Raw genomic sequence first — 22,277 nt, forward strand, 5'->3', positions numbered from 1 at the left:
GGATTGCTTACATTCTAATAAAAGCTGTGAAGCATGTTTGTACTTGTGTATCTTTGTTTTTCATTCAGTGTGTGTGTATGTATAGATATAGTTGAGTGGAATTTTGAGTCATCTAATTTGCATAAGTGCTGATGCTTTAAGATCTAAATCAGAAATGCTAACATTGTGCTTGCAGAAGCACTTCAAATTAAATAATTAATCTCCTTCTTATGCATGCTCATGTTTGGATTTTGTTTTTTTTTTACTTTTTATTATATTATTTCATTTATGATTGCTAATTTAAAACTTGGTTCACATAGGAAATGTTTTATTTCTTTATTTAACCTTTCTCTTGTTCCTTGTGTTGAAGTGCCCTACTGTTGGACTAATATTCTTCCACAAGAGCCTAATTCATTGTTTGGGCAGTCAGTAGGAAGTCTTTGAAAATAGTGTGGTTCTTGCTGTATCTCTGCTGTCGGTTAGTTGCTCTTAAGTTTTTCTGTTGAGCTCAAAATGGCCGTTAAACCTCTTAAATAAATGTGAGCGATCAAAAACTTAACCACATTTCTCCAAGAGAAGTGATTTGGTGATTTATAAGATTATCTTTTCAGCACATTCACATGAACACCTATAATTCATAAAGTCCCAATGCTTTTAAAATGTGGAAACTTTATTTCTGTTGAGCTGTCTGATAATGATGTAAAATGCTTCTAATGGAAGAGTTTAATACAGAAAATTACATAGCTTAGCTGAAAACGTGCTTCATCCTGAAAATGGGAAATTGAACTGAGTCGCTAGTTTGGATTCTACTTAGATCAATTCTGTCTTTCTGTATTTGCCACTCTTTATAAACAGAGAAAGTAGTAGTTTATTACATTCCAATGGGTAGTACTATTTAAAGTTTATGTACAGTTGCTACTGGAATAGTCGTAACTTTTCTTAGATTCTACTGGCGTAATGTTGCTGCTAATGATGAAATTGCAAGTTGGGTTCATGTACTAAATTCTACACTAATAACAGCATTTGTTATATTGAAATCAGTTCTCTTTCTACTTTGTTAGGACTGCATATTGCTAAACTCTGTCAGGAATTGAATTTCTGTGCCTTTCTTGAACACGGGTCTGAGCATCATTTCTTTTAATTTGCTCCATTTCAAATATATATATATTTTTTTTTTTTTTTGTTTTGTTTTTCGGAGAACATGTCTACATAACATGTAGTTCAGGAAAGCTTATACCAGTCGGCATTTCTGAATTTTACAGTGAACGCTTGGCTTTCAAATCCTGGTGGCCATACCTGTCTATCCTGGTACTGAAGGATAATAGCAAGTCATAGAACTTGTTAGACTTGAAATTTTAGAAACCCTGCTGCCTTGATAAACTGTGAGATTTTTTGGAAGAAAATTCTTTTTATGAGGTATCCTAATTACAAAGAAAACAGAAGTATGCATTGGAAGTAGTACATGATTTTATTTGTAAAGTAATAACAAATTTTTTCTTCTTTTCCAACTTTTATCAGGATTGGATTATCACACTAATTATGTGCAGAGTAGTGTCTGCTTGTCGTTGTATGTCTTAAAGCACAAACATGTCTTAACAGGTTTTGTACTTCAAAATTAACTCGCATGGATTTTAGTTTGAATGTATTGATTTTTTTTCTTTTGCCTTTCTTACTGCATTCTCTTAAAATGGGTTGTTTGTTTTTAACTCTTCCAGCTGTAAATGCAGTGTCCTTGGGAAAGAATGGAGTAGTAGAACTGATGTTTAAGATCATTGGGCCTTTTAGTAAAAAGAACACTAGCCTTATGAAGTAAGTAATGTCTCTTTTATGTTGTACATGGAAAAACCTTAGATACATTTCAAAACTTAGTTGTAAATGAAAAATAATTTTAGATAAACCAAATGTAACACATATTTGAAAGTTAACGTGAAGGGAGGTGGGAAGGAGAACCAACTACAAATCTGGCAGTTTATTTTTACCCAGTAAAGAAAGACAAAATATTTGAATGTCTAGTTACAGTACTGGCAAAAGAATATGAATGTGGGGTTTTTTGTCTCTAATATTCCTGCATGGAAACTGTACAATGGTTATCTCCAAATCAGGACAAACAGATCAAGACAATCCCATCGTTTTTCAATTTGTTGAATTGGCTCCCACATCTTTTTTATGTTTTTTAGAGTGACACTATCTGTTTTATTTTGTAATAGTTTTCTTTCTATTTTACTTCAAAGCAATTATAGTCTCTCAGAGCAAAAACATAAAACATAGGATAGGAAGCATCAGCAATATCTGTCTAGTGGACTACTGTGGGTTTTTTAAAAAAAAAATCTACTGTGGACCTGAAAGTGGTGACTTTGGATATTTTTTCCCACCTGTGTATTTTTTTTAATTGAATTTAGGGTAAAAATAGATAAGTGGATCTAACTGGAGATAGGCCTTTCTTTATACACTGCCACCATTTTGCAGTACATACCTGTGGAAAATGGAATTTTTCATCTGATTAACAAACTAATAATCTCATGTTGTTCATATTGTACCTTCAGTACAAAGAAAAAAATAGTGTTATGTTATCTAAATCTAGTATTTGTGGTCACTGGAGTATGTTTTAAAAAAATGCCCTGCCTCTTTAAGCCCCGGCTAAAATTAGACATATGAACTTACGATTCCATGATGTGAGTAATCATGATATCCTTGTTTATGGTCTAAGATCAGATGCGTGAAGTCTATCTTTACAAAGAGGGTAACAATAAGTATATACATTTTCTAGTTGTACATCTTCAGTTAATTGAGACAAGATTTTTGTGTATAAGAAAAATCTTACACTGACAATCTTGTACAGATTGATGAGTATTACTGCTCAATATATTCATACACTGCCAGTTTTGACCTACACTTTTCTCTAATAGTGTCCTTTGCTTTGTGGAAGTACTTGTTCTGCTGCTAACCTAAAAACATGCGTTTCAGAAGTATCTCATCCATTGAGTATGGTTCATAAACATTATGTTGTCACTTACACTGGTTTTTTGCAAAGGCTGAAAGTTTGTATAGCCATAGCATTGATATTTTTAAATTTCACCATCAGACTTCAGATATCGCAGAGATGCATGATATTTTAGTAAAATCAGATTTTAAAAGCAAAATCTGTGATACTGTGCAACCAGGAAAACATGAGGATAGATGCTAAATAAATCTGTTAGCAGTAAATATTTTGTATAGCTTTACAGCGTTGTAGATTAAGCTTATTGGTTGGTTGTTGTTTTGACTTTTCTTGTTATGTTGACAGGGTTGCTTTAGACACACTTGCTGCATTGCTAAAATCAAGTAAGTGTTTGACTACAAGAAACTGTTTATCTAGTTGAGATATATATATATTTGTGTGTGTGTGTATATATATATATACACAGTAAAACTAGGTCTGTGGTCAAAACAAAATCAAGGCTAGGAAATTTAGAAATAAGGCTACAGTTTTATCTGCTGTCTCTGGTGCTTTAATATTTGCATGGTATATACATATATATGTAATACATAGTTATTGTCTCTTCAGTTATGAAGCAGAACGGCTGCTCTGTTTTTGCAGAACTGATCTGGATCCAAGGTGCAGAAATAGGCTTTTACAGTCACTGGCCTCAGCCCTTCAGTAATGGCTATCTGTAGCTTAACTCCTACGCATCTGCTTTATACATACATCTGAAAATACCTGTTGGATGGCAGGGGGAAATACAGGGTTCCTTCAGGTACCTTTCTGAGTAATTAGGTCTTGGGTCCTAATGACAAGCCTGTCAGTGATGCTTCTGAAGTGGAACCAAGCGTAATGAAAACAGTGGTCTGTTCCCAGACATTGGCTGTCTCTGCTGGCAGCAGTGGATCCTGACAAGTGTCATCTCTGCAGATTTTGCACCAGGGTGGTAACTGACAAGGAATTAAAAACTCATTCTCTCCAAACAGTTGTATAAAAGCTATAGCATTCGTACTAGTTTTAGTGGAGCTGTGTAAGAACTGAGGCGATTAGATTTGCAGGCAACCATTTCAGACCGGTGACAGGAAACTTCTCTACCAATATTACAGGGTGCTGAGTTTTTTCATGTTTGATCAGTGTGATACCTTGGTCTTACACATTTGTGTGTTTACTAATTTTGGAATTTCTTCTTGGGAAATTTAGGGAAAGAAATATTTCTGAGTTACTGTCAGTGTTCTGTTTGGTAAATTGGCAGTTAAACTTTAATGTTGGGGAAAGAAATTAAATGTTGAAAAGGTGTGTCTTTAAAACAGAAGGTCTTGTGCATTTATTTTGAGATGTCTTATTCAGTCCTTAGGGCGTTTGACATTGTAACTTCCTGCACTTTATATAAGTAAATGTTTTCATAAAAACACTGATCTCCAGTGTGTAGAGTCCAATTGTCATACTGATTATCCAGTATTTAGGGTAGAGGTATTTTAAGGTTATCAAATTTGAATGATAGTTGCTGCAGAACTGTATGGATTACAGGCGGTAAGATGTTTGTTTCAAATCTTGCATCTACACAGTGTACCTGGATAGAGATAGACATGCTTTATATAAACACTTTTTTTTTTTTTTTTTAATTTGCTAGCTGACAGTATCTTACAGTTGCCTTTAAGTGTATTGCACACTGTTCTTCTGGTAGACCATGAAAATCACATGCGATGTTGTTCTAAAGAATGAAGTGTAGACTACTGGCCTCAGTTTAGATTGATGTAAAACTCTGTTAAGGGTGGCTAAAATACTACTTTAAATGAAACAATCCAGTTATTTGGGTAAAAAGAATAATTTTAACATTGATTTGAAAATAATATTGAAGTCATTGGTCAATTTTTCATTTTCTTTCCTAACTTTTTTTATGAAGAAACAAATGCCAGGAGAGCAGTAGACAGAGGATATGTGCAGGTGCTTTTAACGATTTATATTGATTGGCACCGTCATGATAGTCGACACAGATACATGCTGATACGTAAAGGAGTTTTACAGTGCATTAAAAGCATTACAAACATCAAATTGGGAAGAAAAGCATTCATTGATGCCAATGGGATGAAAATTCTTTACAACACTTCACAAGTAAGTTTATTGCAGGTTTTTTTGTTGTTGTTGCTTTTGCCTCTTAGGCTTTAAAAACACATCCTGACCTCAAATTTGTCATACTTCTTTTATGATATTAATTGTCATTCCTGATTATGGGGATATTATTTTCTGTACTTGACTGAAGCAGAACGAAAGAGTACAGAATTAAATTAATATTTACTATTATTTGGCTGTGACCAAATAATAGTCAAATAGACCAAATAATGCCTGGAAGGGCTGTTGAACTTAATTTAAAAGAGGCAGGGGAAGTTTTAATTTTCAAGTTCGGATTTTTAAGAAAGGTGAATTTAAGTTGGTAGAAGTTCTTCTGGCCTTCAAAGGAGACATTAGCAAAATTTATTGTAAATAAAATACTTTGCTATTAGTGAATTCTAGAAATCTGTAAAACAAATGTAGTTTGACTATTAGTTTGAAAGATACTTTTATCTTGTCTTTGTTATTTTCCTTTTAATAGGAGTGCCTTGCAGTAAGAACTCTTGATCCACTTGTCAACACATCCAGCCTAATAATGAGAAAATGTTTTCCAAAAAATCGTCTTCCTTTACCAACTATTAAAAGTGCTTTCCATTTCCAACTCCCGATTATTCCTTCCAGTGGTCCTGTGGCTCAGCTGTACAATTTGCCTCCTGATGGTATGGTAATGTTGTAATATTTTGTCTTTGAGTATGTCTAAAATTTTCTTTATGTAAGGTGGAATCAATTGCAGTTATTTACGTTCTCCACTAAAACTTGGGACTCTGAGACACTTCTAGCTAGCAAAGGGTCTGTGACTGTTAGTGTGGAGAACCAATTATTTCTGATATTAAGTTTTAACTGATGAAAATTTTGTCTACGTGTATGTTTGAGAGAGAAAATAAACAGGAACTAAAATGAGACGTTCAGCAAACTCTGAAGTATAAAGTATAGGCTGTACATACTAGTCTACAGACTTAAATGGGGTCTCTTTTTAATTCATCATATACATTGTCCTATGTGAAATGTAATGTATACCTTCTATTTTACAGGAGTGTATGTTCCTTGATTTCTTTCTGTTACTCTGATAAACTGGATGTTTTATATAAGTATAAGTATAAGTAACTGATGAAGTTACTTTCAGAGAGTTACTCCAAAATGAAAAGGCAATGTCAGACCTTTTAATAACTTATTCCTGAAACAAAATGTGAAAGATGACAGCTATCCAATCAGGGTTCGTATGGGTCAGACTCAAACTGCATGAGTTTAAAGCTTGTTAATGTTTTGCCTTCAAAGCAGGAAATATGTTGAGAAGTGTGTTCCAAAATCCACAGAAATTAAACCTCTACTTAATACAATAATTTTGGTACTCCATAATACGTATTTAGAAACTTCCTATTCTGTTGAAGTGGACTTCTGATAGTTGGTTCTTTGTTGTTTGTTTTTTTTAAAAATAAGTTTGTTAGCTATTAAAAAAAGAAGTAAAAAACCTAAGGAAATAGGGTACATAGGATTTTCTTTTTAAGGAAAAACTTCTGTATTGAAAGATATGTGAAATGTTGGGGTGGGTACTTTTAAAAGTATAATCTTGTGTAGTCAGCATTGTAAAAGCAATACATGTAATTATTCTGAATACACTAGAAAATCAGTATAATTTGTAAACCTCTCAGTGAGTCTTTTACTCACAATCAGCAATTTCCTGCATGGAGAATGCTTTTTTCAGAAAACATAACAAAAAAGCCTCAGCACTCAAACTGCATGAGATTTCTAGAAAAAGATCAAATTTGCCATTAGTAAGCAGAACATCTTCCAGAATAACCAGTTAATGTCTTCTTCCACATATTAGGGAGTTAGCCTAATTCTCATTAGTCATTTGTGAACAGTTAGTTTGCTTCCCCTTGTTTTTCTTTGTTAAAAATGAGGAAGTCCTAGATCCCTCAATGTACTGGGTCTCTAACTCAAGTAGAAATTAGTCATTAGTGTCCAAATAGTTCCATGTATCTAAAAAATACTATTTTGCTGTATGTTTTCGGGGTAAAATGTAGTTCTCAACCTGTCCATGCTAAGCAGTTGCAGTGACTACTCTCCTTGAATATTTTCCTTACAGGTTGACTGGCCAATGATATGTTTCTGGCTGGTTTTGTTGTGTTTTTTTGTTGTTGTTGTTGTTTTGTGGTTTGTTTGGGGTTTTTTGTTTTATGTTTTTTGTTGGGTTTGGTTTTTTAATTGTTAGGCCCCATTTAAGCAAGACAAAAAAGATGAAGAGGGTGCTTTGTCCCACTGTTCCTTGATACTGGGTCAATACTAGCTGACATGACTAAAAGCTGCTGAGACCTCAAACATTGAGGTCAATGTTTGTTGGTTTGGGGGTTTTTTTGGACATGGTCATTACTACTTACTTTTGGAAAAGGTGTCAGAGCCATCTCATTTTGTGCTGACCTCAAGCTGTGCTGAGATGTTCTTGGCACATCCACATTATAAAGTATTTCTATGGCCATCTGCTGTCTTGCTGGGCTTTTTTGGGACGGTGTGTGTGTGTTTTGATTTTGTTTTGCTTTGTTTAAACCAGAGATCTTTCTTTTTACTTAAAACTGGATGGAAATGTAATAAATTGAGTCTGCAGTATTGTCAAACAAGCATTTTGTTTTGTAAATCTGGTAATAATTATTAATGCTTACTAATTGGTTTTCACAGTTTTTTCCAAGTGTTAAGTAAAAAAGCAAATAACCCCAGAACATAATATTTTTTTAGCGTATGTATTGGATTAAATGTACGATCTGCCTTACAAAACTTTTTTTGTATTATAGTGGATGATGTAGTGGATGAAAGTGATGATAATGATGATGCTGAAACAGAGTCAGAAATTGAAACTGAAAATGATGATGACAAGGACCAACATTTTAAGGTTGGTATGAGACAAAACTAACAGGCAAATATCAGGCACAACAGTTCGTTATTTTTTGAAGCTGCTTGAATCATGTGTACAGCCATATGTTTTAAGTGCTAAAAGGACTTTGAGGAGATTTTCAGGGCAATTTCTAAAATTCAAAAAGCTCCTGAAACTTAAGGAATCATAGAATCATAGAATGGTTTGCGTTGGAAGGGACCTCACAGATCATCTAGTTCTAACCCCCTGCCATGGGCAAGGACACCCTCCACTAGACCACGTTGCCCAAAGCCCCATCCAACCTGGTCTTAAACACTTCCAGGGAGGGGGCATCCACAACCTCTCTGGGCAACCTCTTCCAGTGCCTCACCACCCTCACAGTAAAGAATTTCTTTCTAACATCTAACCTAAATCCACCCTTCTTCAGCTTAAACCCATTACCCCTTGTCCTGTCACTACACTCCCTGATAAATAGTCCCTCACCATCTTTCCTGTAGGCCCTTTCAGGTACTGGAAAGCCACAATTAGATCTCCCCGGAGCCTTCTCTTCTCCAGGCTGAACCTCTTTGCTTCACACCTGATGTGTCTGGAGTACAGTGGAACAGAACTGCAAACTTTCAGCAGTGTTCTGTTCCCAACTTGCATTTCTCTCAGCCCTCTCTTCCCACCTACGCTGCTCAGTATGCAGGAGCTGCTCTAACTTTTTCCATCATTCTGGACTGGGATTGACTAGGTCAGTGTTTCAGCAAGGTAACTTTCTGCCAGCTGTAAAGGCAGAGATCAGAGCTCACTGTTGTGTCCCTTTGGGAAGGTCTTGTTCTGCTCTCCAGCTGCCAGTCAGGACGTGAAAGGATATTTGGTAAGAACTGCCTCGTTCTGTATTTTTATGTTACATATATTCAGGAGTTAATTGAATTATCTGTCCACAGACTGGAATGATAAATTTTATTCAAGGCTCTCATGCGCCCTGATGATGGGAGTGTCTTTCTTAGAAGCAGTTATTCCTTTGTCACTGCAGTCAGATGAAATCTCCACACTCTAGGTTGCAATAATTATGCACAGATCGGATGTCTGTTACAGATATGTCACGTGATTATGCACAGATCTTATTAGGATGACGAGAATAGAGATGTTTGTAATATTTCTGTTGCAGTGGAGGCTTTGGCATACTAATAAAACTGAGCTGCTTAAACCTTCATGGTGAAAGGTGCAGTTCAGCTAATCTTAAAAAGTGATATTCAGCTTTTAAAGCGTGGCCGTGTCAGAAGAATAAAGATGAATGTAATTATTTTAGAAGTTCATTAATTCTGGATGCATGATTAATTTGTTCTGGTGCTCTTTCAGAATGATGATATTGAGACCGATATTAATAAACTGAAACCTAGACAGGAATTGGGAAGACCCATAGAAGAACTGAAAATGTATGAGCAATTTTTCCCAGAACTTTCAGAAAACTTTCAGGTAAAGTGTATGATTCCCAGTGCATTTCTTGTCACAACGGATTCACTCTGGAATACACTTTGACGTTCTTTTTTTGGGTGGATAGTTCCTCTAGCCAAAAAAAAGAGAGTCTGCAGTTTCTGTTCTAGAGCTACATCGAAGGGTGTTGTATAGTGAGTTATTTAGTTAAATGTTACAGGTTACTTTCATCTGACAGAGAAGGGGACTGTGCACAGATATAAAGGAAACCACTTTTCTGATGTCTGATTATTGCACGCAGCACAAAAGTAAAATATTAAGAAAGAAAGCAAGATTTCTGACAAAGAGTCACTGTGTTAGGTGTTTCCTTAAATGCTGTGCACCTCTAAAACAGTTGTTTAAAATATCTGGGGAATCACATTGACTTTATAGTTTGTTATTGGTGAACTACTTGTTCATTGCTTTGACACAATCTTCTTGTAAAAGCTGAAATTTAATTGCTATGTTTGTGTAAGTTTAAAACATAATAACTGTCGTCTTTCAAATCATACTTATGTTGGATTATTGCAAAACATACCTCAGGAGCAATGGAAGAGAAGGGTTTCTAATGAAACTTTACAAATTGTTTACTTATTTTTAATAAATATTTTTATTATTTTTTTCTCTTTTATTTTTTAAGGAATGTGATTTAGTTTCCAAGGAACCAAAGCCTTTTGTACCTGATACAAATCTGGGTGGGCCTATTGTTGTTCCTACAGCAGGAGAGGAGCACTCTGCTGAAGCAAACCAGGCAACAAAAGGAGTTGCTTTGAAGGAGAGCCATCCTTTATTGACAGAGGAATACAATAGAAGGCCAGCCTTTCTGGAACTACCAAAGAACGATAGCATCAAAGACAGTAGTTTACATCAGCAAAATGATGAAAGAAACGTGCTTCCATCATGCCAGTGTTTAACCCAAGAAATTGTGAAAGGCTTGGACAGAATCAGTCTGCAGAACAGTGCAAAAAATGATCAGTATTATGGTACAGGGTGTGTAATAAAGAAGGAAAGCAAAGCTAGCCTTACCACACTTGCTTGTAGTAAACCTTGCGAACATACTTCACCCTGTGGAAGTAGCCTCTTTGAAGGATCATCTGTGCAGCTGGGAAAACTCTGCTGCACTGGAGTGGATTCGGAGGAGGAGGATTCCAGATCTAGTTCATCAGGGGAGCAAGTTGTACTTGAGGTTTCTGATGTATCACCGGTTCATGACTGTGATCTTTATATTGAAATGGTAAAAACCACGAAATCTATTCCTGAATATTCAGAAGTGGCCTATCCAGATTATTTTGGCCATATTCCACCCCCATTTAAGGAGCCTATTCTTGAAAGGCCATATGGGGTGCAGAGGTGAGTTACCATACTGATTTTTTTGGTGGTGTTTTCGTTCCCGTAAGAAACATTCTTTAGGAGGAGATTAGCAGGCACATATACAATGTTTACTTTGGCATCTAAAACTATTTTTAGTGAAAAGTGTTTTGAAGGTAGGGGAGTAGGCATTGTCAATGCAGAGCCATAAACAAGAACACAATCTGATACTGTAATTACTAATTCTAATTCTGTAATTCAGTTTCTAAATATTTAATTTATAGTCTCTCTGCCTTCCCACCATCTCCCATCTAAATCTTACAGTTTGTAAAAAAAAAAAACCCACCAAAAACAACCCCCCCCAAAAAAACCCAAAAAAGAACCAAAACAAACCCAAAAACCCCCAACACACTCCAAAACCAAAACCCAAACCAATCCACAAAAAACCCCAACAAACAAAAAAACCCACCCCACTTGAATGCTCCATTCAGGTCTTAGCAAAGACAGAACAATGAAGAGTTTGAAGATACTTCATCTCTTCTCTGCTGTGCTAACAAAGCTATCTTTCAGGAAAATGTAGCGGGGAAAAATTAAAAAATGCACTTAAGTGTTTGGTTTTAGTGTTTGTAGTATGACAGAATTTAAATGTAACAAATGCTGAGGATGTAGTTGATGTTAGGTCCCGCAGAATAACACAACCACAGAATAAAAAAAATATAACAACAAAAAACTCAACACATCAACTCACCCATGTATTTCCTCATTGAGAGATATTAAAAGATGACAAAGGGTGATGTGACTTTTAAGAATAAATTGCAGAGGTGATATGAAGAGCTGGCTCATATGCATAGTAAGTTACTATAAAGACAAATGAGCATGTTAGCAGAACATGTAATAGTAGGTATGAGACCTTTCATAAGATTCTTCATATTTACATTTAGTTAAGATGATTAAGAAGTGTCTTAAGGTTGTATAATTGAAATCCTTCAGCTGTTTCACATGTGTGGTAAACAAGTGATCTTTCTAGTGAAATGACCAAGAGTTGAAACACTAATCATGTAATTACCATCATGATATAGAACCATTACTAGAAAGCACCATTCAGTGTTGAAGAATAATCTTCCCTATAAGCTTATTTTTTAGATAAATTCAGCTGATTTAGAAGAGAGATAGTCTTAAGTCAAAAATGCATAAGAACTGCATTTTGAGAAAATCTTGCAAATCTTAATGTATGTTTTTGTAGTACTTAATAATTCTGAAATTTCCTGACTAAAATTGATTGAACTCAGATCAAATTTGTCATTCCAGTTCTCATTCTTCTTAGATGTAAAGCACTGTATTAACTCTGACTTAAAATTAACAAACCTACTTGTGTGGTTACACATAAAGATGATTTCTAAACCTTGAGGGTAATTCTAGAGTACATTTTAACTTCAAAATGTTTTATTTTTGTTGTATTTTCTATACTGAAAGTAACTTTTTTAGGTCTTGTGAGAAACAAGAATGAAATATCAGGTAACATTGCTAAACTCGAATCAAAAATCCTGCATCACCTTTTCAAGGTACACTGTTCTAAGAATTCAGTTTTCTACAAATGACTGAGTTTTGTTACTGCAATGTAACAAATTTCTGAGAAGGGAACCTGTTTAAAAATGGCTTAATCATTTTAGGAATTTATAGGAAGGTGGTAAAACCAAGTTTGGTAGGGGACATGGAGAAGCTTTTAAGTCTTCTACAAACCTGTGTCCAAACTCTTGGCATTCAGTGGGATTTATGTTCTTAATGTAAACAGTTACTGCTCACCAGCTAAGTCTTCTTTAGAAAACATGGTTTCCTTAATGCATCCTTGTAATTTAAGAAAATGTGGGGAGCTGAGGTGAGGAGTAACTCATAGTTTTCACCAAATGTCTCACAAAATTATTATTGTTTGGAAAAATGTCCTTCAGAATAACTGAAGTGTTTTATATTATTCTACCTCTTAGTGAAGAAAATTATTATATAATTCAGTATCCTATAAATTTGAGTTTAGATTCCTACTTTTTTCCATTCCTTAAAATTTTAGGTTGTTGGTTCTTTTTGCTGTACACTTTAGTATTTTCTAATCACTTTAAGAATTTTCTAATCATCTGACATTTAGAAGTGATCATCGGGTAAAATCCACAAAGGACTGACCTATAAGCATGGAGCTCCACATCAACAATGGTTTATTTTTTTTTCCTTTAATTATCTTAAAATAGCTTATCTTTTCTCTTGATTTTTTCGGAGCCTGAAAATGTCCGCTACTACTTTTCCTTTTTGTGTGCATCTTGAATACCATTTCTTCTTTCCTTTTATCTACACTGGTTATTACCATGGTGTTTGAATGCCTGATAGTCATTAATGGATTTTGTCTTGGCAAAACTCCTGTGGTGATAGGAAGTATTATGACCCTTTAGAGCTGAGGCATGCTAAGATCTAAGGATTTGTGTAAGATCAAGTGCAAGATCAAAAATCTGTAGTTCTGCCCTGAGCTGAACCTGTTCAGATAGATTGTGGTGAGTCAGCCTTATTATAATTTTGTCAGTACATTGGACTTGTGACTTGTTTCCTTTTCCAGTTAGTTTTAATTTAATAAGAGGCGCTAGACTGGAGCACTTACCTTCTTTTTCTCATTTGTTCACAATATTTATTTTAATTAAATGGAGCCTGAACATACTTTACCACTCTATTCCTGTATTCTTCATTGTTAATCTGCCTCCTTTTCTTCTTATTGCAGGTGCTGTGCAAGCTTTTCCACACAGCTCTGCCACTATATTTCATTCTTAAACTGCAACACATTCTTACTTTTCCAAACCAGGACCTAGATACTGCTAGTTGTGCAATGTTTTATGATTTGGATAAACATACACCTGACATTTGGCTGACATCACCAAATTCATTCTTATTTATTACCTAGTCAATAAATGCACCTAGATCTCCAGAGGTGAAAAGCTAGTGCACTAACACACTCACTGCACAACCTGCTCTCTAAAACTCTCTTAATTTTTAGTTATGGTAGGATTCATGTAATTTACTAATGTTATCAAGTGCTGTCCTGAATTAAAGCATTAACATAAATAATGTTTGAGTAATTTCTGCTTCTACTGTAAAGTATGAAATGGTGCATTTTTGTCCATAAGATAAAACCCAGTGTGCATGAAAACTCAATTCCCTCACGTACAAATATAGGATGCAGTCAGCTGTGAATGCAGGTGTTTAAACTTAAGTGCACTTACAGTTTGTGCACATAAGTGGGGGCGAGGCTGAGGTCTCTCTGAAAAATCTGTCCCACTGTCTTCATGTCAACTTTGTTAGTTTTCATTGTTGTATGAGGGAAATTGTCTTTTATAATTGGAAACAGTATGCAACAGTTTAAATGAGAACTCTGCTTTTTATTTTAGGACAAAAATCTCTCAAGATATTGAAAGACTGATTCATCAAAATGACATTATAGACAGAGTTGTGTATGACCTTGATAATTTGAGGTAAGTTTTTACCCTTCTGGAAAAAAATACTCAGAAAATACTCGAAGCCTGTTCTACTTTCTCTGTGATATGATTTGTAATATTTAAAGCAGTACTGTTATGACAGACTTCAATGAAAGTTTCATCTGATGTAACCCCGTTTCTGCTATCCAGGCTGTATTTATAATAATCAAAATAATTTCAGAATTACTGAGTAAGGGCTAAAATAAATTTAATGAACTTGTTTTAGTTAAGTTTGTTTTGTTCATTTTGGTCCCTCATTTTTCTACTCATAGTTGTTCAGTACCAGAGGAAGCCGATGTTTTGAAGTTTAATTCCAAATTTGAATCTGGAAACCTGCGCAAAGTTATTCAGATCAGAAAGTAAGATATTTCAACTTTTCTTTCCATGCATAAGACCTTTTATTTCTGATTTCTGCCTCTTAAAAAAATTGATTTGTTTTTGTTAATCTTTAGAAATGAGTATGATCTAATTCTGAACTCGGATATAAATAGCAATCATTATCATCAGTGGTTTTACTTTGAAGTGAGTGGAATGAAAACTGGCATTGGTTACCGGTTTAACATCATCAACTGTGAAAAGTCAAACAGTCAGTTTAACTACGGTAAGATACATTTCCCATATGTTGAGAAGAAACATGTAGAAAAATATCTGTACTAGACAGCTCAGCTGTTTCCTTCCCTCCACCCTGGTATCAGTAGTATATTCATGTTGTCAGATCAGATTCTTTTTTAATACTATTACTAGAAAATGTTCTGACAAGTTTCAGTTAAAAAGAAAAAAAGTATCTTAAACCGCTGGGAGTCAGTTTTTAAAATGAAGTTTTGTTGTAAGTGAGGCCGAAACAGAAGAAATGTACTGGTGGCTGCAGCTAAAATTTGTCCTGAGACCATTGTTGGTGGGACAACACCAAAGCGTGTTAATCCACACAGGTGCAAGAAGAATGACAGCTGTCATTAATCCCTTTTGGAGTAGAGGTGTATTTTCAGATGTGAAAGTAAGCGGAGAGATTCTCAAAACAGTTTAGTCTTATTGATGGGAAGAGAGGCTGTATTATTTGAGAAGGAAAAGTAAGTCTCCTTTGAAATGCTGTCTTTCATAGGTGACCCTCGCAGTCTCCAGCAAGTAGCGTTTGCTGCTTGTACCTCATCCAAATGTACATGCTTACTTGAATATGCCTTTCTTCCACTTGTCTGGGAGGGCGGGTGGGGAGGGGGGGTGTCATCCAGCTTAAAACCATTTGTTTTGTGAGGGTTTTTTTTTTTCTGCTGGATTTTCTGAAATTTGTTTTTTAAGGAAGGGAGGAGAAGGTCCCCTTTCCCTCCCCCTAACCTCAAACTCTTGGGACAGAGAAACATCATATTCTTCTTTGTCATAATTGTACAATGCACATTGATAAAATCAAAGAATATCAGGTAGTTTGACCAGTAATAAGATGCTTTTAAATTACTTACTAATCTTTTGTGAGTTACCTTAGATCTTCATTCATATGTTGCATATACTTACCTGTTAGTTACTTTCAGTTTTTTTAAGTACGCTGACTGAATCAATCAATGTATTTGCCTAATTATATAACTAGTAAATAATGTTTAATTACTATGCATTTTTTTCTACTCTCAACTTCATATTAAGTATTCAATTTAAGTATACTCTCCAAAAAATAAAAACTTTAGAGAGTTACTGTTTAAAAAGAATAATATCCTGAAACATCAGTTATTTTCCAGCTATCCAGCTGAATGGATGATACCATTTTTTTTGTATTCTCCCTGAAGCTTTTTTTGTAATGATGAGTTCAATGGAGTGGGACTCAAGATTTACCATTAACGCTAACCACAGCTTTCATTTAAACATTTCATTTTGATCTTTCATAGGTCTGATTTTTTTTTTTCTTTAATTTGTTATTTTTTTGAAAATTAGGTTGTGATGAGGGGAATGGGGGAGAATCTTTTGTCACCTGGTTGAATGAGTGTACAGTACCCAGGCATTCATGAAAATACATTCTGTGATAGTAAATGAGTATAGGTAGTTCGAAGACTCGCATCTAAGTGTTAATGTGGTCCATTACTCTTAAGATCTTTATGTTTAATGCTAAGCATTAAAGTGAGATGCTTTTTTTTCTTTAAGGTATGCAGCCCCTGATGTATTCTGTTCAAGAAGCATTAAATTCTCGACCATGTTGGACTCGTGTTGGGACAGACATTTGTTACTATAAGTAAGTACACCAATCAAATGTACAGTAAATCTTACACTGAAGATTAGTATAAGGTACAATTTTTGAGAAGAAATGTTTGCTTCTGAGTTTGATAATTCTATTTTAGTAGTTCTGTGGGAACAGAGATCTCTTCCTGAGTTATGAAGAGGAACAGAAGTTACCGAAATATATAAGATTTCATTAGCATACTGCTACTACTTAAGCTGTTCATCTTTTATATTTTTATCAGAAATTGCATACAATTCCAGAGCAGCTTCTAAGGGAATGTATGTATGTGCTTACTTGAAACTTAATACTGACTTCCAGTAATACTGATCATGTGATGCTCCTGTATTCTATGGTGCAATCACTGTAGAGCAATCCTGGAACACAGGAAGAGATCGTACAGCATATCCATGCATTACCCTTCTTGGTAGATAGTTGTTTGCTTCTTTTTTGTTTTTGTTTATTTTGTTATTTGTTTTTCTTTACTTACCTTTTCCCAATACAAATAAGTGTGTATCACTGCTATCATAAAGTATCTTTACAAATGGTGGGAGCCAGTGTATTTAACCTGGATGGACACAGAATAGAAATACAATAATTAAAAATCTTCCTGGCTCTCAGAATGCATGTACAGGAATAACCGGTGATATGAAAAAAAATTCTAATGTGTTTATTACTTTCATTTTGCTCTTAGGAATCACTTTTCAAGAAGTTCAATTGCTGCTGGAGGTCAGAAAGGAAAATCTTACTACACAATTACGTTCACAGTGACTTTCCAACATAAAGATGATGTCTGCTACTTTGCTTATCATTATCCATATACATACTCAACTTTAAAGGTGAGAAGATAATGATCTATTACATAGAAAATATTTCTACTTTTGGACAATGTGAAACATGAGCATTCATGAATGAATTAATTTCTTTCTATAAAGTTCAAATGCTCCTTAAAATGAACCATTTTCATAAAATATTAGTGTTTAGATTGGTGAAGAGTATAGGCTGTTCTAAAGAACAGCCCCTGGAAAAATAAAATTGATACTTATTTTCAGGCTAAATGGGTTTTCTGGGAATCATCATTCATAATTGACTGGAAATGGTGCTAATTGGATGAAGTATTTGTGTTTGAGTCAAATGACTCATATCCTGCTCTTACGTATACCTCTTTGTAACTGACCTATTCAAGTTACTATATTTAAGATAATTAGAGACTGGTTTAGGATAATGAATTGGCTTAAAGAAGCGTTGTGAAGCTTTTAGTACTAAGTGTAACTCTTGGTTAGAATATCTGTTGGTTGTTTTTGTCATAGCAATAAAAGCAAACTTGGGGATTCACTGACCAGTGTATAACAGCATTGAATGAAGCTTTTTACTAAGCAATAGTTGCTCTTGGAAGAAGTACCTGTGAAGAGATGTTACAAGCAGCTGCTGCCTCCAGCAGCTCTGGGGCCTGGCTGTTCCTCCTGCCTGGCTGCTGGAGCCCAGCCAAGGGACCCAGGGGTCTCCATCCCAGGCTGATGGACGTGCCTGTTGCTTTCCTGTTTGCTTGTAGGTTAAACCATTAGCCAGTCCGAGTGCGTATCCCCAAGACACAGAGAGAGACTCAGGCACACACACTTGCACAAATTCCACCTGCAGTCCCCCCAGCATGGCTGGCTACACAGACTTGCAGAGACAAGGTGCTGCCTTCAACAGCACCGATGCGTAACAGTACCAGGACTTGCCTCAAAGATAACTACAGACACCCAACTCCCTTTCCTCCTCTCCAACTGGTAAGGATTGCTGTTTGCTATTAAAAGTACACACCCACGCACTCTCTAGAATCACAAGAACACCCAAGTTTCTGGACGACTGGTGTGGCTCATCTGTGCCATGGCTCTGCCTAGATCGTGGTCTCTCTTGACTGCTGTGCAGACTTCCAACTTGCAGGCTAGTCCAGCCTGACACTCACTAGCAAACAGATGCGTGCACTTGCACACTCATCTCGCAGGCAGTCTGCACTTGTGGTTCCCTCCAGATGCTAGCATGGACTTTCTGCCTACCTGATACCTCTGTCTCAACTGGGGGCCACATACTCCCTGGGCAGTCCACCTTGAAGTTTGCTATCAAATTGCATACATACCCTGCCACACACACTAGCTTTGGGGCAGATGCATATGCTTGCTCCCCGCCCCCAGCAGCTGGTACCAGGCACATGGGCTCGTAACCCATATTCCTACTCTAGGTGCTGGCACTGAGACACACTCCCTTGCTTCACTCACCTTTATCACACCACTAGCTGTTTTTTGGGACACACACTGTTCTTGCCCCAGTGGCTGGACTCCAAGACCCTTACCAACTCCAGTAGCTAGCACTGAGACCCCCTCTTGCTTCCATTGCTGACACCGCAGACTGAAGGGTGCATCCACTGCCAACAGCTGCAGCTGCTGGCACCAAGTCCACTCGCTTCAATCCCAGCAGTAGCTGGCGCTTTGGACACAAAGTCTGTGGTGCCCAAGAGATGCTCCCAAGAGGTGTAGCCTCTCCAACTACCTGCTCACTCCAGTCGCTGACCCCAAATCTACTCGCACCTGTCTTGCTAGTTGCACCTAGTCCACACAGCACTTGCAGGTATAGGATAGAAAGAGATAGCCAAGGGCAACTGTAGGGATCAGGTGCATAAGTTTTGTATAGTCTCACGGGTCCCCCTTGAATATCCAAAATCCTCATGTTCCTTGTTTCCCCCCTGTCCCTCAGGTGGCCCTCTCCAAAGCTGTGCATGTAGATTCTTAATGGCCCATCTGTTAGAGACTGGAGACTTTTTGGTCACTGCTATTGTTTTTGTTATGTCTCCTCTACCAGGATTGTTTCTCTCTGTTCCTGTTTATTGCTTCTTCTTTTACTTATTATCCCCTTTGGTACTGAAAAGGTCCCTGATCAAATAACCTTAATGAAATAGAGGTTCTTACCTTCCGCATACCTTTTCTGGTAGAAAATAATCTATCCTCTGTGCCTTCGTCTTCCTTGAAGCAGCTGGAAAGATAGACTCTATAAAGAGAAATATTCAGAGATGTAGAGAATGATATTTCTTGGTCAAAATTACGATGGAAACTTGAACATTGTTTAGAACAACAAAAAGATCGATTAAATGGTACCTGTGGAATACACTGTGGTCCATGACTGCAAAAGATTTGAAGTATTTTTTCATTATTTTTGGGATGAAGATGCATCTTCAGAAGCTGGAATCTATGCACAACCCTCAACAGATATATTTTCGACAAGACGTTCTCTGTGAGACCCTGGCTGGCAACAGTTGTCCCTTAATCACTATTACAGCCATGCCAGAGTCCAATTACTATGAACATATCTGTCAGTTCAGTAAGTATGATTTTTCTTTCTCATCAACTGAAAATAATGTAAATTAGCATTAACTGTTGTGCATTGTAAAAATAGCAATGTAAAATAAAGTTAATGAATTCAATGAAATTAATAGGTATCAATATTCAGGATTTGCTTAGTATTTAGTAATATTTATTTGTGGTAGTCAAATTAGGATATTTATATCTGGATATATAAGACTATATATACAATACTTGTTGGAAAAAAATACCTGACTTCTGAGTAACTTTTTTTTCTCCAAATGCTTAGGTTATTTACTTGTCAAAAAATCTTTCATAAAGCCAGTATCTAAGCTACTGCAATTTTAAAGGAGCTTTGGTTATGATACCATTCCTGGTTTGTTCCTCCACCCCAGTGTTTTTCTTGACTATTGGAAAAAAAAGCCATCAAAGTCCTTATATCATAATTGCCAGCTCACATTAGTTGTGACTACGCAATTGATTGAATTTAAAGCTCCATTGTGAGAGTTCTGTAATTAGCAGTCCTTGTAACAATATTCTGGCAAGCTCTATCAATAAAACTGATACTAAATAACACTCCCAAATACTACAGTTTGCATTGTAATAAATGAAGCTGACTATCATCTCTTTTTCAATTAACAAACTGTTTACTTAGCTGGTATCATATTTTGCAACTTCTATGCATACTTCTTCTAGGGAATCGTCCTTATGTTTTCCTGTCTGCTCGTGTACATCCTGGAGAGACTAATGCAAGCTGGGTTATGAAGGGAACGCTGGAATACCTTATGAGCAATAATCCAAGTGCCCAATGTTTACGAGAATCTTATATTTTCAAAATTATTCCCATGCTCAATCCAGATGGTGTCATCAATGGAAAGTAAGCATAAGTTTACTCACAAATGTGTAACCTGCACTACTAAGTCGTTGCAGCTATTATTTAAAAAAAAAAAATCTAAACTACTCCTGGAAACATAAAAATGCAATACTTAATGTGAAAAAATCCCACATTTACAAAATTGCTAGGACATTTCCACTTTTTGGCTTTTTAAAGGCAGATGCATCATTCCATGAATTTCAGTTCTATAAAAAGTATTTTCAGTTGTTCGTGGATGATAACAATTCCTATGTGATTTGACATTGCACTTTAATTGTCTCTCTTAACTACAGTCTTGGATAGGTGTAAAGAGTTGTATGAGAGCAGAGCTGCGTTTAGGAAAGGCTAAACAAGTTCATGCTTCTCATGTAAAATAGCAGTCCTTGTATCTGAGAAAGCTTTTTATGTTATTTTTCTCCTTTTTTAATTACAGTTTTTAGAAGGATGTTATGGAAATGGCTGTTGTCAAGTGTTACTAAAAGGGGGAAAGTTAATAGGTGTTCAAGAAAAAAGAGTAAGAGAGTATCCTGATTAATTAAAGTTATTAATGGTAATTCTTTCACTACCACTTTTCTTAATAAATTTGAGGGATATTTCAGAACCTTTTGATACTTCTATGAATAAGCATTCAACAGTCTATATTTACTTGTTTACAGGGAATTCATATGAAATGGAAATTTTGGTATGGTGAATCTACAGTTCCTTCTTACCCTAATTATGGGTAGTGTTTTAACAGATTTTGTGAATAATAAAAATCAAACCAGTTACGGATTTGAGTAGAACCCTGTCTTTATATATATATAGAACACCTAGAATTAAATCATTCAGAATACAAGTGAAAGTTGTATTAAAAGACAGTTAAGAAATCTGTCCCAGCAGACACAATGTAAGGACAAATGTACTGAAGATGACTGCATGAACGTGAATTTCTGCAAATTTAAAAGTTCTTGCTGATAGTTGACTGAATACAGAGATTTTCTTTATTTGTTCACTGAGGTTTTTTGGTTGTTGTTTTGGTTTTCGTTTTTTCTTTCTTTTTCTCACAGCTACTTGTCTCCTAACAACCTCGTGTTTCAAGTCTTAGATTTCTGGTTGACATTAGGCTGTATTACAGAAGTCAAGACACCGAAACTGTAGAGATACCATATATTCGAAATTACTGATTTTGAACTAGCATTTGAATAGAAACACAAGCCTTCAGTTTCAACAGCAAATTAGCAAGATTACAGTTAACTTCATATAAGAAGCTACTTCTAATTTATTTTTAGATTTTCTCTAACAGAACTTAAAAAGCCCCAAACACTTCTGTTATTTGGCATATTAGAAAACTGAAGTTTGTTTCTTACCAGACTCCTTCCAAAGAAGCAGTGGTGACAAGGAAAACTTGAGGTGGGGGGAGGCTTATTTAAAAGTATGATAATACAGACTACATCATGCGTTTTTCCACCCCCCCACAATAGCCACCGTTGCTCTTTAAGTGGAGAAGATTTAAACAGACAGTGGCAAAATCCAAATCCAGATCTGCATCCCACTATTTACCATGCTAAAGGGTTACTGCAATATCTGGCTGCTATAAAACGTTTACCTTTGGTGAGTATGTGTGTGTAAGCAATTCTGAATCTTTTTAACCTTGTCTGTATAGCTAGTCTGTAAAGTAAACATTTTAATATGGTCCTGTGAACTGTG

At 35.8% G+C, this 22,277-nt stretch overlaps 1 protein-coding gene across 12 annotated transcripts in view; it reads left to right on the forward strand.

The window, feature by feature from the left end:
- The window catches only part of AGTPBP1 (ATP/GTP binding carboxypeptidase 1), a 75,724-nt gene that overhangs the window by 27,398 nt on the left and 26,049 nt on the right, over window positions 1-22,277 (forward strand). For 11 of the 12 annotated variants that reach the window (XR_012832992.1, XM_075739967.1, XM_075739965.1 and 8 more), the window contains 15 exons: window positions 1,695-1,788; window positions 3,263-3,300; window positions 4,842-5,050; window positions 5,529-5,706; window positions 7,834-7,931; window positions 9,258-9,374; window positions 10,012-10,721; window positions 14,099-14,182; window positions 14,458-14,544; window positions 14,638-14,786; window positions 16,307-16,394; window positions 17,074-17,218; window positions 19,583-19,736; window positions 20,414-20,594; window positions 22,052-22,181. Coding sequence is in view for 11 of the 12 variants with exons in the window: in XM_075739967.1 (XP_075596082.1) it covers window positions 1,695-1,788; window positions 3,263-3,300; window positions 4,842-5,050; window positions 5,529-5,706; window positions 7,834-7,931; window positions 9,258-9,374; window positions 10,012-10,721; window positions 14,099-14,182; window positions 14,458-14,544; window positions 14,638-14,786; window positions 16,307-16,394; window positions 17,074-17,218; window positions 19,583-19,736; window positions 20,414-20,594; window positions 22,052-22,181 (2,462 nt within the window). In the remaining variant the exon portion in view is untranslated. The remainder of the gene's footprint in view (window positions 1-1,694; window positions 1,789-3,262; window positions 3,301-4,841; window positions 5,051-5,528; window positions 5,707-7,833; window positions 7,932-9,257; window positions 9,375-10,011; window positions 10,722-14,098; window positions 14,183-14,457; window positions 14,545-14,637; window positions 14,787-16,306; window positions 16,395-17,073; window positions 17,219-19,582; window positions 19,737-20,413; window positions 20,595-22,051; window positions 22,182-22,277) is intronic. The other variant, XM_075739974.1, reaches the window with a different exon arrangement.

This window comes from Balearica regulorum, chromosome Z, assembly GCF_011004875.1.
Source record: "Balearica regulorum gibbericeps isolate bBalReg1 chromosome Z, bBalReg1.pri, whole genome shotgun sequence".
NCBI lineage: Eukaryota > Metazoa > Chordata > Aves > Gruiformes > Gruidae > Balearica > Balearica regulorum.